At 41.7% G+C, this 13,745-nt stretch overlaps 1 protein-coding gene across 2 annotated transcripts in view; it reads left to right on the top strand.

The window, feature by feature from the left end:
- The window catches only part of DENND5B (DENN domain containing 5B), a 106,538-nt gene that overhangs the window by 81,600 nt on the left and 11,193 nt on the right, over positions 1-13,745 (top strand). For both annotated transcript variants that reach the window (XM_018570646.1, XM_018570638.1), the window contains 7 exons: positions 448-600; positions 3,491-3,569; positions 4,102-4,183; positions 8,273-8,401; positions 10,066-10,187; positions 12,446-12,591; positions 13,569-13,687. In XM_018570646.1, the coding sequence (XP_018426148.1) occupies positions 448-600; positions 3,491-3,569; positions 4,102-4,183; positions 8,273-8,401; positions 10,066-10,187; positions 12,446-12,591; positions 13,569-13,687 (830 nt within the window). The remainder of the gene's footprint in view (positions 1-447; positions 601-3,490; positions 3,570-4,101; positions 4,184-8,272; positions 8,402-10,065; positions 10,188-12,445; positions 12,592-13,568; positions 13,688-13,745) is intronic.

Raw genomic sequence — 13,745 nt, 5'->3', positions numbered from 1 at the left:
ACATATATACACACATACATATATACACACATACATATATACACACATACATATATACACACATACATATATACACACATACATATATACACACATACATATATACACACATACATATATACACACATACATATATACACATACATACATACATACATACACATACACTAATGATGTACAAGCAGTTAGTAACAAAAAGGAATTACTGTGGGGAGATTGAAGGTGCATATTGCAGCAAAAGCTATGTTGTGTTTATTGTTACTGTTACTGGGCTATCCATTTTTAATTGTTTTATGTATCTGTATTTTAGCTTTATTCATTTGCTTCACTATCCAAAGCTGAAAAACAGAATTAAATGTTTTGCTATAGATAAAATTCAATGAGAATTGGCAATGGTCCTATAGTGTGATAGATTATCACTGATCAGAGTGCTGTATGTACCTGTAGACAAAACGGATGCTTGTGGAGAAAATGGGTCATGAGGCCGTTGAGTTGGGTCATGCTGATGCCAACATAACTGGATTAGAAGAAAACACTCTGATAGCCAGTCTGTGTGATCTGCTGGAACGAATTTGGAGCCACGGTCTTCAGGTCAAACAGGTAATCTACATACATAAGGATTCCTTGTTTCCTTTTTATATTTATTTTTGTAAAAGTGTGCCTGTTGCAGATTTTCACTACAGAAAGCCATTTTTTGGTACATTTTAAAAGATCATTTTTGATATTCTGGCGCAGATTAGATAATGAAAGGAATCATCTGATTGGTCATCCAGGGTAACCCAAACACTTTTCCTTTCAAATACAGTAGCCTAGGAGGTGTTATACACTGGAAGTCCAAAGTTAATCACCACACCTCATGCTGGTAGTTTATGGGACTTTCAACATGCATCAAAGTTCAGTCCTTACACATGTGGAAAAAAACATTTATCGTTTATTCCATTTCCATAAAACTGATTCAAGCAACAAATGCACGCAGTCACAGTTACAGATCCAAGTCATAAGGTCACCGCAGATTGCATAAACTTCAGTATCACCGTCCAATTGACAACATCACATGACCATATACATGATATAATTGTACCATACTTCATATTACTGTTGTCTGCCAGCTTGGATTTTCAGTTTCCTGATGTCCTTGATTAAAGGTTCACATATCTGAAATGGATGTATTAATGTGCAGTTGTTAAAAGTGTTTGGCCAAAATAGGAAAGATACAAGTCTTGCTAGACTACAGAACTTCATCTATAGCCCACCCCTCTCTGTCCCTCGCCGCATGCATACTTTGATTTATTTTCCAGCATAACAATGCTGCTGCCTTAAGCGCCAAAAGTTTGCACCTATGCTGTTTGTAGGGAAAGGATTCTTAGGAGAGTTTAGTTCTGGGGACATGCCTACGTTAGTAGCATGTGCACTCCAAACATCTGCCCCAGCAAGACCTTTCACAATCCCATTTACAATCCGGTGATATTGAGGGAATAAAAACATTTTGAAAAAAGCTGTTTCTTGCTTTTGGAACAAGGCGAGAGGAAAAACACATGCTGGGGCAGAGGGAGGTTTGGGGGTAAATTTTGCTGTTGCTGGGACATACACTTTAACCCATTGTATCTATAGTGACTGGCCTTGATGAGCTTCTTAATCTGCTGCATGCAGCATTAGCTTTGACTGTTTTTGGATAACTAACAGATCTTGTCCTAACTCTTCCTGAATTGTATTGTAACTGTACTTTGTCCTTTACTGTACAAAATGCGGCACAAACTGTTGGCGCTAAATAAATCCTGTATAATATTAATAAAGACATTAAAGTTTTCTGTGATTTTACTATATGTTCAATCCACAGTCATCTGCCAATTTATTATGGCTTTGTGAATTGGGTTATACACTGAGTGGTCAGATTATTATGACCACCTGACGTTTGTAAGCAAATTAGCTATAATTTTGCGCTAAAGTTGCTAGAGGCCCAGACCTTTATAAATAGGGAAGCAGGCTGTTTACCACGACAGTAGAAGTGATTTATTTCTGAAGATATGGGTAAACAACGCGATTTTAACATCCTTTGAACGTGGGATGACTGTTGGCGCTCTGAGCCATGGAGCGAGTATCAGCAAAACAGCAGAATTCGTTAAATGTTCAAGAGCAGCTGTTAAAGTGTTTAAAGACCGGACTGTCAGCCGAAAATCTGGGTCTGAACGTGCGAATTGTGGCCGTCAGCGACTAGTCAATGTTAGGGCAGAACAGAGAGTGGCAAGACTGGTACAAGACAACAGAAGGGCAACAGTGCAGTGTCAGATTCCTCGCATCACCTTTCAACATCTCGTGGCGTCACGAGGCGGCCCAACTAAGTCATCTCGTTGCCCAACGTAGTACTGATGGGGTGGTCATAATAATATGGCCACTCAGTGTATATGCTCAGTAACTAGGAGTGTATGCTCTTGGATTCTTCAGATAGGCTCTTATTCTTCATAGTTGTTTGTAAAGCAACATTGTATGAGTTTATTAGGGCTGCAACTAATGATTATTTTCATAATCGATTAGTTGTCCGATAATTTTTTCGGTTAATCGGATAAAAAAAATTAACTAAATACCATCCTTAAAATAAAATACACAAATGATGCCTTACAAACATAAAGTTTACTTCAGAATAAAACTGCATGCACAATCTTTTGCAATCGCACTGGAACGCACGGCATTGCTGTACAGTGCATTCCAGTGCGATCACACTGTGGGTGGGAGGCGAGTTTGGGGTGGCATTGAAATGGCACTGCAAAGCAACCCATGCCTCAGAATTTGTTAGGCCAAAACCATAAATTACTTTTTCCCGCCTTTTTATAATTTAAAAAAAAAACTTGTATTGTAAGCACATTGTGCTTGAATAACTTCAGCCAGGGAATGACAGCTGCCAATGTCAAGATTCCGCAGACGTCAGCTGAATGTAAATACAGCAGGTAGTGGGCTGGTGCAATAGCCAGCCTGCTATTGGCCATTGCAATAGCCAATAGCAGGCTGGCTATTGCACTTATAAAAATGGGGATAAAATGAATGAAAGGAATAAAAGGAATAAAAATGTACACCCGTGTACACACATATACACAGATTTGCACACGTACATACAAGCACATACACATGCCCATATACACATACACACACATACATACACATACACATACACACACACATACACACACACATACACACACACACACACATATGTATATACATATATATACATATGCATCCACACACATATACATACACACATGCATACGCACGTGGGATCCAACCAACTAATCAATAATGAAAATAGTTGACAACTGTTCTTATTGATCGATTAGTTGGTTGCAGCCCTAGAGTTTATACAATCCCATTTTAAAGTTTGTGGCTAGCTTTAGATAAAGATATCTGGGAGATACTGAGAAACCGGCTGATCTGTTTACTACAAATTGAATTTCACTTCTTGCTCTTTACATCATTGTAATTTTGTTCTTCCTTGTAGGGAAAATCCGCTTTGTGGTCTCATCTAGTCCACTATCAGGACCAGGTAGAGAGGCAGGAGCGCAATTCTGAATCTCCAGGTACGTTTGTTTGCGTTACTCAGCGCCTTTGATTTTCAAGAGCCCCTGTCACCACCCCATTTCAACAGCAATCTGCCCATAAGGTTTTCTATGCATGTAACATATTTTATGGATGTTATTAACCCGTAAATCTTCCCTTGTGTAGACGTGCAAATACCCTGAGACTACTGTTGGGTGCCGCCATCTTTGATGTGATGTCAGCAGCCCCAGCAGTCTCAGAGCTGTCACTTAAGTAACACTCTCTATATTAGTCACCTTCACGCTTCCCCTAACAGCTACATAATAAATTGAAGGGGGAGCTGGGCCAGCAGGGACCATAATTCCCAGAAGGAGAGTGGGCTATGACTCTGCTGGAGTATTCAGATTTCCTAGCAAGTTCAGAGTCACATTGCAAGTAAAATAAAAAATAATATATGAAAAGAAAAACCCCCCAAGTAAGCATTTCAAATACTTGATTTTTCTGTGATTTAGATCATATTTTTTTTTTTTTTTTAGTGATTTTATTGTACTTACTTTTTATTTGCCATTTCAGTTACTCTGGCCTCAGAAAGAAGAAAATCGGATACGTATGGCACATTACCATCATTACGGGTGTCACTGATTCAGGACATGAGGTGTGTGAGGGGCAGCGTGTTCATTAAACGGAAACATACTGCACTTTATAAAGCCTCATTGTCAGGTCTAGCGTAGCATGTAGTGTTACCTAAATCACAAAGATATACATGACATGATTTCTACCAGTGACATGACGTCCTGACAATATGCTCACAATGGCAGAACAATACTAATATGGCTTTGTTAAGCTGCTGGCATAAGATTATAAACACTGGCTGATAAAAAGAAAAATCTTATGTTCTGAAGAAAAATCTTTCTGCCTTGATCCATTTTTCTAATTTTTTTTCTCTTTCTCTCTTTTCCATTTCCTCGCCCTCTCTCTCCATTTAGTATTCTTTCTCCCTTCACTATTCTCTCTCTCTTTCTCCCTTCACTATTCTCTCTCTCTCTCTCTCTCTCTCTCTCTCTCTCCAGTTTCTTTCCACTATTCTCTCTTTTTTCACTTACTTGCGGTCCTGTGGGGCTGTATTAAACCAATAATAAAACAGACCCTGTACTGGGCTGCCAGTTGCCCTCTCTTGTGTTTGAATACACTAGCCAAGAAAACGTAAACAATATTCCCCATCATTTTCAGTTGCTGATCAATGCTCCATCGTAGATCATAAATATTTGAACCGTGATAAATAATTCAGAGAGCAGGTCAGGCCATTATGACAGGAAAGCTAAAATAAGACGGTGTGAGTTCTTTAAAGAAAAAGTTGGGATCCTGTCAGCCCAGCCAAGGAGCCACCGGGACTTTTTAAGAGAGAGAACATGAAGATCTATTGACAACAGTAGAAAAAGCTAAAAATAAATGTAGGAGGAAGTTGTACTTCTATTGATCTTTAGCATCAACTTCTGGAGGCTTCTGTAGCCCAGCATGACATGATGATAAAGAACTAGGGAATAGAAGCTGCAGCAAGTCAGATAGAGCCCACCTAATTACCGGGCTGGAGGATGTCCAGTATCATCACCTCTTTTCTTTCATACTAGCCTTTCATAATATTATATGTAATAATTCAGTGGTTGAATATAAGGTATAGTGCAGTATGACATATATGATAGTTATTGCCTTGCTGTCACTGAGCTGCCCCTTTCATTTATTGGATTTGTGTTCTTGAATTGATGGAGGCTCAGCATCACATGTGGGTGTTACCCTGCCTAGGAACTCCTCCAGACTGACATCCACCCATCAAGGCATTTTGATATTTACATAACTCCTCCAAAGATCCAGCTTACTGCTTGCATCAGGGATGAGGGCTCTTAAAGTACTGAGGCAGGGGGCTGAGATGTTTTCAGGAAGCTATATACAGCACCCTGCCAGACCCTCCCACCAGCCATGATCTGCCTGCAGTGCATAGGGAATCGCAGAAACCCAGTGATTACATCGCTGGGTCTGAAATAAGGTATGCAATCAAAACAGGTTTTATTTAAATATGTAATTCATGGGAATTGTGGGACACAGGACAAGGGACTTGTTGAAGATAGGGTAATGAGGAACCAGAGAAGGAGAATGTAAGCAGATTAAACTGCAACTGTAATTTAATCACTGGCCTGTATCAGAGTCAGATTCCAACAGTCACCACAATTCCTCTTTTACAGTATAACTGTATCCACTATGGGCCCCCAGAGCTCCTGCCATAATGTGCAAGTACACACAGGGTACATGCATATTATTGCTGCTAGTGTGCCCTCCTTAGTCTATGCAAGGTCTGCGCTACCCTCTCGTTGTACCATCGCTACCCCGCGGTCCTCTTCTGGTCTTGGAGTTTTCTGTCTTAGTCACTGGTCAGCCATATAGATGATAGAACTTGTCCTGCTATGTGGCTCGTACTCTTGTGCAATGTACAATCTTGTCCTATTCCCAGTAGGTTGGGATTGTAGACAGCGCTGTACATATGATGCAGATAAATGTACAGCACATATGTTACAATATTTAAAATTGTTAGCGGAAAAAGAGAGGTTTTATGGTAGATGAAAAATCAAAAGTCTGTTCTGCTCTAGAACCCAACACGCTGCCAGCGTTTTATAGTGGAAGTTTAGTCCCAATGTAAGGTGCTGTATAATTAAAGCCGAATGTGTTTTGTCTCATTGCAATGTTTTTTCCTTTTTTGTTTTTCTTTTGTAAAGTCTTTTTTGGTCTTTAGGCTATTTGTGCCGTTGAAGGAGGCTTCTAGGTTGTAGCAGTCAGCGCCCACAACCGTTAATTTAAAATGTTAATTCCTTAATTAGCAATTTCAATCTTGCACAGCAGAGCCTCCTATTACACGAAGTGGTCCCCTGGCCTCCAACATCAAATCCAGCAAATAATTACACCAGGACGCGAGCTGGTGAATATTTTGCAGTTTATTTGGAAAGAGCAAAACAGGGATACAATTTTTGAATTCCAAAGAGGAACCCACAAGGGGATTATCAAGATGTAAAAGAGTATGAAATATACAAATTTGTTGGGGAATCAAACCTTGAAAACTCCCAACAAAGGCCTGAAAGTTGTAATAGCGTGCAATTGTTGTATCAGACCCGGAGGGATGAATGAAGCACAGTGTGAGCTGCTTGATCTAAAATGCGGAGTAATAACTGTCAGGGAAGCTCACACTTCACAGTTTAAAAGGTCAATCCACCCAAGCTTCATATCTCAGTCTGGGTTGGGGGATTTGTATCCATATTCTCTATTATGGTCAGGACTAAAAATTTAAAAAACAAATTTGTAAAATGTGTTTAGTTGGGTATACAGTGGTACCTCGGTTCACGAACGCTTCTGTTCAGGAAGTTCGGCAAAATTCTGCTTCTGTTCACGATCTCCGCATCGGGTGACGAACACAACCGCAGCCATCTTCCCTGCTCTGACACATGGCCGTGGCTTCCTTTTAGTCGCGATCGCGGTCTGATCACAGTTTGATTCGGTTCGCAACCAGAATCGTGGAACAAATTAAGTTCGTGAACTGAGGTACCACTGTATATGAAATATTGTCTATGAATATTATTTTCCTGGGCCGCCAGCAGGTTGGGCTTTCGGGCTCCTTTAGTAATGTTTACAGTTTGTCCTTGCCTCCTGTTGTTTATAGAGCTCAGTAACTCAAACTACAATTTTAACACACAATTGAATCAAAATATTGAACCCCCAAAAATATTAAAAATGTTAGCTGGAGATAATCTAATTTGTCAATTAAAGTCCATTTAAAACTATATACCCATCCACTATATATAAACCCCCTGAATGAAATAGGCATGGGGGTGGGCAACTCCAGCCCTCCAGCTGTTGTGGAACTACAAGTCCCATGAGGCATGACTTCCGGAGGCATGTTGGAATTTGTAGTTAAAGCACAGCTGGAGGGCTGGAGTTGCCCTCCCCTGTGTTATAGTAATTTCAAAAGCCATTAAATCTGCAGCGTTTATTGAATGAATAACTGGTGATCCTGTCATAAAGATATTTGTGCAGTCTTATAGGGTGACAAATCTCTGTCCCTGTCACAAACTTTGCATAGAGGTTCCCACCGCACACATTACTGGTATGTAGCTTTTAAAGTGGGTGCTGCAGTGATAGTGGATGGCACCACTTCAAATCCAAGTATTAAAGTATATCACCAGCACACCAAAGTAAAATCTTCACCGAGTGGTCATGTTATTGATGTACACACATCTCGTCATAAAGAAACGTTTTGGATTGCCTGATGAAGGGACACTGAGTGGCCCCGAAACGTTGCTTTATGACGAGATGTGTGTACATCAATAAAATGACCACTCAGTGAAGATTTTACTTTGGTGTGCTGGTGATATACTTTACTACTTTGCAAATAGACACTAGAAGCGGCTGTGCTAATTGACATTGGCATCAGGAAAACCACCCTAGAAAAGGCTGTGAAGTAGACAGGATGTTGCTGCAAAGAGGCTGCATGGGATCAGCAGTCCCAATATGGAACAAAAGATGAGAAAGAAGTAAAAATGTTAGTTTAAAAAAAAAAGGCAATTCTTATACGCAGTGCTTTAGCAAACAAAATCCCGTTTGGTTAGTGTATTGTAATCCAGTGGAGAAAACAAAGTAAAATACGATTTAACGTGCTATTTTTTCTACTAATGCCAGTAAAATATTTCTTACGATCCTTTTCCAGACATATCCAGCACTTAAGTGTGATCAAGACGGATGTAGGACGAGCCCGAGGCTGGATCCGACTGTCCCTGGAGAAGAAGCTACTGTCTCAGCATCTCAAACAGCTGCTGACCAATCAGCAGCTTACAAAGTGAGTGTCACTGTCATGGGGGATATGCTGAGTGCACGGTGTAGAATGGCGTCCTGTGTAGAAGCAGTGGTCTCTCTGCAGAGGTCTGACACACCCCCTGCTGAGTCAGAGCTAAAACTCTCCAATCAGCAAAACACATGCTTCCTGTTAATTGGAGAGGCCTAGCCAGGGGCGTCCCGAGGTGATGGACACCAGCAGGGAGAGGAAGGGATGTTCACCCGGCAGGATGAGGTATGCCGCCGGGTCTCTTCCTCTCTCCTGACACTGTCAGGCTCTCGGTCCATGACCGAGTGCCCAAACTTTTAGAGAGGGGTGACACCAAAATGACTGACAGTCGTTTTGGTGTCACCCTTGCAATGGTGACACCCGGGTGCAGGCTGCTCCCCCTTTGTGACTCAGCTGGGGATGTGCCAAACCTCTGCAGAGGGACCACTGCTTCTACACAGAGAGCAAGGATCCTTCTCTAGCCTAATTTTTTTTGTATTGCAGAAAGATTAAACCCTTTTATTAGGTTTGTACTTCTGAATGTGTACCCACTAGTTGGGTTCACCTTCTGTATTAGCTCTGGTGACCATTGTCACAGGGAGTGAAGGTGATGGGAAACTCAACCTTTTATGGTTGTCACCAGAAATGGAAATGGAGAAATCTCCTAATGGGGACACCTGTTCTAGTGACAGCTGAGGAGATTTCTACTCACTTTGCTCCCTTACTCTTTGGTCTTTAAGATAGGAAGTGAGGGGAAATCTCCCTGATGGGAACTCTGGGAATAGTAAAACCTGACAGAGGTCCCAACTCTCCTGCATTCTTTCCAAGACTAAATGATTTACCTGCCACTGGCTAATTAAAACGATCACATTTGTGTGTATTGACTATTTAATTTTATGAATTCCTGTGTGTTAAAGTAAACTTTTCAACAAGTCTACAGAAATACATTTCTGACATCACAATTTACATTGATTGGCAATATAGTTTTATTAAGAATGAAGCTTTACCTGTTAATAAAGCAGCCATTGAGCTCCAGTCCAGTGACGTTGCCTGGACTGAGATGATGGCATCCTTCTGCTGCAGGAAGGGGGAATCATTTCCTCAGTCTCCTTTCCCATAGTGATCACACTGCAACATTGTAACTTTGCAACAAATCACAAGGTGAGAGGCTGCAGCAGGTGCTGATCTGTGTCCGACATTTGAAACGCAGCTAAGAACTGCAAAGGCGCCAGGATTTACATGATTGTGTCATCTCTGAGCCAACATCTCAGTCCAAGAGGTAGATGGTGACCCTGGATGATACCTAAACAAAGATGGTGCTTCCTTCTGAAGAGTAAAGCAGATATAGCAGATAAAGGCATTGTCAGGGGCAGTACTGTGATCTCTGTGAGGAGTAATAAATACTTGGATACACATTACTTGGTATGCTTGCACTTAACATAAAAGCATACTGGGGGGAATTTATCAAAACTGGAGCGGACAAAATGTGGAGCAGTTGGCCATAGTAACCAATCTGCTTCTCTCTTCAGTTCAGTTTAGATTTGAAAATGAAAGGTGGATGCTGATTGGTTGCCATGCACAGCTGCTCCAGATTTTGTCTGCTCCAGTTTTGATAAATTTCCCCCCACTGTATCTCCGATGCTTTGTCCTCTTTAACCAATTGATACTTTTTTTTGCAGGAAGCTGTACAAACGCTACGCCTTTCTGCGTTGCGAAGAGGAGAAGGAGCAGTTCCTGTATCACCTGCTATCACTGAACGCCGTGGACTATTTCTGCTTCACAAGCGTCTTCACCACCATCAGTATGTCCTTTTGAGACCTCCGCTTGGCTTGCATTCTTTGAAGTTCACCTTGAAATGTCTACTCGCTGTCCTTTTAGGCTTATTAGGATATTGAAATGCGCCTACTGACTCCCCCAGCCCCCAGCCTATCCTGCTCCCTAGACAGTGCAAGTCATTAGCGCAAGGGATTGTGGGCATTTTAATTCATGGTCTTTAGGATGAGCTTCTGCTTCATTAATCAGATGGTCTATGAATAGGTTTGTCCAGCGGAAGCCATTAAGTCACCCAGGTTATTGTCCTCCGTCATTCCAAGTGTTTTGGATCGATTTGTACATTGAAGATAATGTATAGATTTGCTGCGTGAGTGAGGATGGAAATGTCGAGCACACAAAATCGAGAGGCTGGTACAAGGCACTTACAGCCCGCCGTCGGAAGAGGTAGTGATTAGAAGGCCGCCTGGCTGTGTATTAGGCAATGGTTCAGTATTTGGCATTTACGGGTGTATGATGATAACACGAAGAGCAATGGTTATGTGCGAGGTGCAGTAATACACATCAGTAAGCTATTAAAGCAAGTGAACAACCTAAATCAGCTGAATACATTATAAAGCAGCCACAGCCTGGGTAGAAAAGCCTGCCCCTCATCAGCTTGCTGCAGGGAAGCATTCTTGCTCTGTGTGTGGAAGCAGTAGTCTCTCTGCAGAGGTTTGGGAAGCCTTCTGCTCACTCAGACTTAGGCCTGGTTCACACCTAGGCGGCACCGTTTTTGCGCGTTTGTACATGCGTTAACAGCATGCCGTTATTTGCGCGTTGTGCACATTTGTATGAGGATGCACTTTTTGATTGACCCCTCAAAAAACATTGCGGGCAATGGAAGAACATGCGTATAAACATGCAAAAACGCTCACGAAAATGTACAATGTGCTTCTGTTGCGCGTTTTTGGGCATTTCCAATGAAGTCTATGGGGCAAAAAGTACCTTTTCGGGCGTTTGGGGTTTTTCTGCTCAGGTGTGAACCCGGGCCACTGAAAATCATGGGGTTTCTTGTGTTGGGCATTTAAAAGCAATTTTCAAACTGCTCAAAAACTCCTAGGTGTGAACCGGGCCTTATAGCTCTGCAACCGGCAAAGCACATGCTTCTTCTCGTTTGGAAAGCTCTGGCTGTGCCTCAGCAAGGGGGATGTTGGACCTCTGCAGAGAGACCACTGCTTCCACACAGAGCAACTCTGCAGCATGCTGGCAGGAGACGGGCTTTTCTGCTGAGGCTGTTTTCTAAAGAAAACTACTATTAGACTTTGCACACCTTTACACCTTTTCATTGGTGTGAATTGTATTTAAATGATGTATACCAATGTTTCAGCTGGGCTTGTGTTAGTTTCTCCCGATTTTCAGGTTCTTATGCAATGAAAATGAATTCCCAGCAAAAGAACCTCATTTGGCTGTTTAATATTTAGTGTAAAGAGCAGTTAGCGATGTGAGAAGCGCATTATTTTTCCATAGCGACCGATCATATTTAATTGATCCTAAACTGAGAAACGTGCTTAACCACTAGGCTTCTGAAATCTGTAGATGAACGTTTGCAGTGCCCAGCGTACCAGAAGTCGTTGATGCCCCGGCCCAATGTAGCAGTATCAGCATGCCTTGGTTAACTAGACAATAACTCTATGGATAATTCGCATACCTAAAATTATTTTTGAATTTTATTTGGTGCCCTTTTAGCCCTGCTTTGTTTTATTTTATAGGTTGACAAATGCACAAGATGTAAAAATGTATATATTTGTAAAATCGTATTAATTTTGATACTCTAATTGTATTTGAAATTTACAGTATTAAACAGTGCTGTCTTCAGGCTGCAGTGGCATCTGCAAGCTGGAGGCTTCTTTTGTCAATGAAGCCTCCAACCTGCTTGCGATCACTGTGACAAGAGTGGCCACGTGATGAGAAACCACTCTGATTGCTTCCCAATTAGTGGAGACTGGCGCTGTCCGTGACCACCTGGATTTAAAGCCATTTCCATTCACATGTCAAAGCTTATTTGAGAATTTAGTGATTGGTGGTGTCAATAACCTTATAGTAGTCACAGAATTATTGACAAATGTACCGACTCTGCTGGATTGGGTATCTACGCATCAATGGCCTTTGGTCCTGAAGGGGTTAATGCAGCGTGCAGGTCATCATTGCTCTGCTCTGAACACAGATTGTATAGTTCTGACTCTGAAATATCTGAGGCTTCTTGTAGGTCCTCTTACTCGAATGCTAATACAAGTCTCTTCTCCCCAGTGATTCCATACCGAGCTGTGATTATTCCCATCAAGAAGCTGAGCAACGCCATCATCACGTCCAACCCTTGGGTCTGTGTCTCTGGTGAGCTGGGTGACACGGGCGTAATGCAGATCCCCAAAAACCTGCTGGAGATGACGTTTGAGGTATGGCTGCTATATATGCGCTTTGAAGCTGACCAATCAGGAACTTCAAGTCTGTATGAATCCGTTCCTAACATGCCACAATATACTGCAATAGAATAATCCTTTAGAAAAGCTCCTCCATTAATCCTAAATTGAGCTTCAGGTCAGTGACTTTGCCTAGACGGAGATCATGTCCTAGATCTGCTGCAATCAGGAGGGAGCATTTCCTCAGTCTCCTCTCCCCTGTTGATTAGAATGCAACACTATAACTTTGTAACGGGTGACAAGGTGAGAGGCTACAGCAGGGGCTGATCTGTGTTAGACATTTGTTATTAGTTTTTTTTGCCTTTCCCCCACTTTATGTTAAAGAGGAACTTTATTCATATCCTTGAAATGACAATAAAGACACCTTTTTAGAAATGTTTAGTAATGACATCTACAAACAGATATATATATATATAGATGATTGCAGGCTTTTAATTCTTTGTATATCTTACTTTTCTTTTCCTTCCCATTCTGCTCACGGTGGCCGTTTTTACTAAGGGCAGATTAATAGATCGCCCTTTACTTCCTGGAACTCTAGCACGTGACTAGGACATGTGCCCATGTACATCATCTCAGAGGAGCAAGATGCCTTCCCCTGAAATCTCATGAGATTACAGATTAGATATCTCAGCAATGCTCTGCTGATGTAACCTTCCCAGAATGCAATGCGTGGGCATATTACTTCACTAATGCCAATAAGAACCAGGAAGTTGTGGTGATTTCATATCATCATGCAGAGCTGCACGCTGAGGTGATTTATAGTAAAAGGGGTAAAGGTCCGCTTTAATATGTCCTGCCTGATTTCTGTATAGAGGGTCAATCTCTCCAGCGAGGATAAAAACCTGACAAAGATTCTAACCCTTCCACGCTCCATCCAAAACCACACTTGAAGATGTATTCTTGTCATGTGCATCTAAACATGTCTCCATATTATTCATTTCTGTATCATTCAGTGTCAGAATCTTGGCAAACTCACCACAGTCCAGTTGGGACATGACAACTCTGGACTTTTGGCCAAGTGGCTGGTGGACTGCGTCATGGTCAGAAACGAGATAACGGGACATACGTACAAGTAAGCCTTTCACTGATCTGATCCTCTGTCATCAATGGGGTGTGTACAGATCTTGCTT

This window comes from Nanorana parkeri, unplaced genomic scaffold (genome assembly GCF_000935625.1).
Source record: "Nanorana parkeri isolate BGI_ZX_2015 unplaced genomic scaffold, ASM93562v1 scaffold38, whole genome shotgun sequence".
Classification (NCBI taxonomy): domain Eukaryota; kingdom Metazoa; phylum Chordata; class Amphibia; order Anura; family Dicroglossidae; genus Nanorana; species Nanorana parkeri.
Note: the sequence above shows the minus strand (reverse complement) of the source record. Positions and strands in the feature narration are given on the sequence as shown.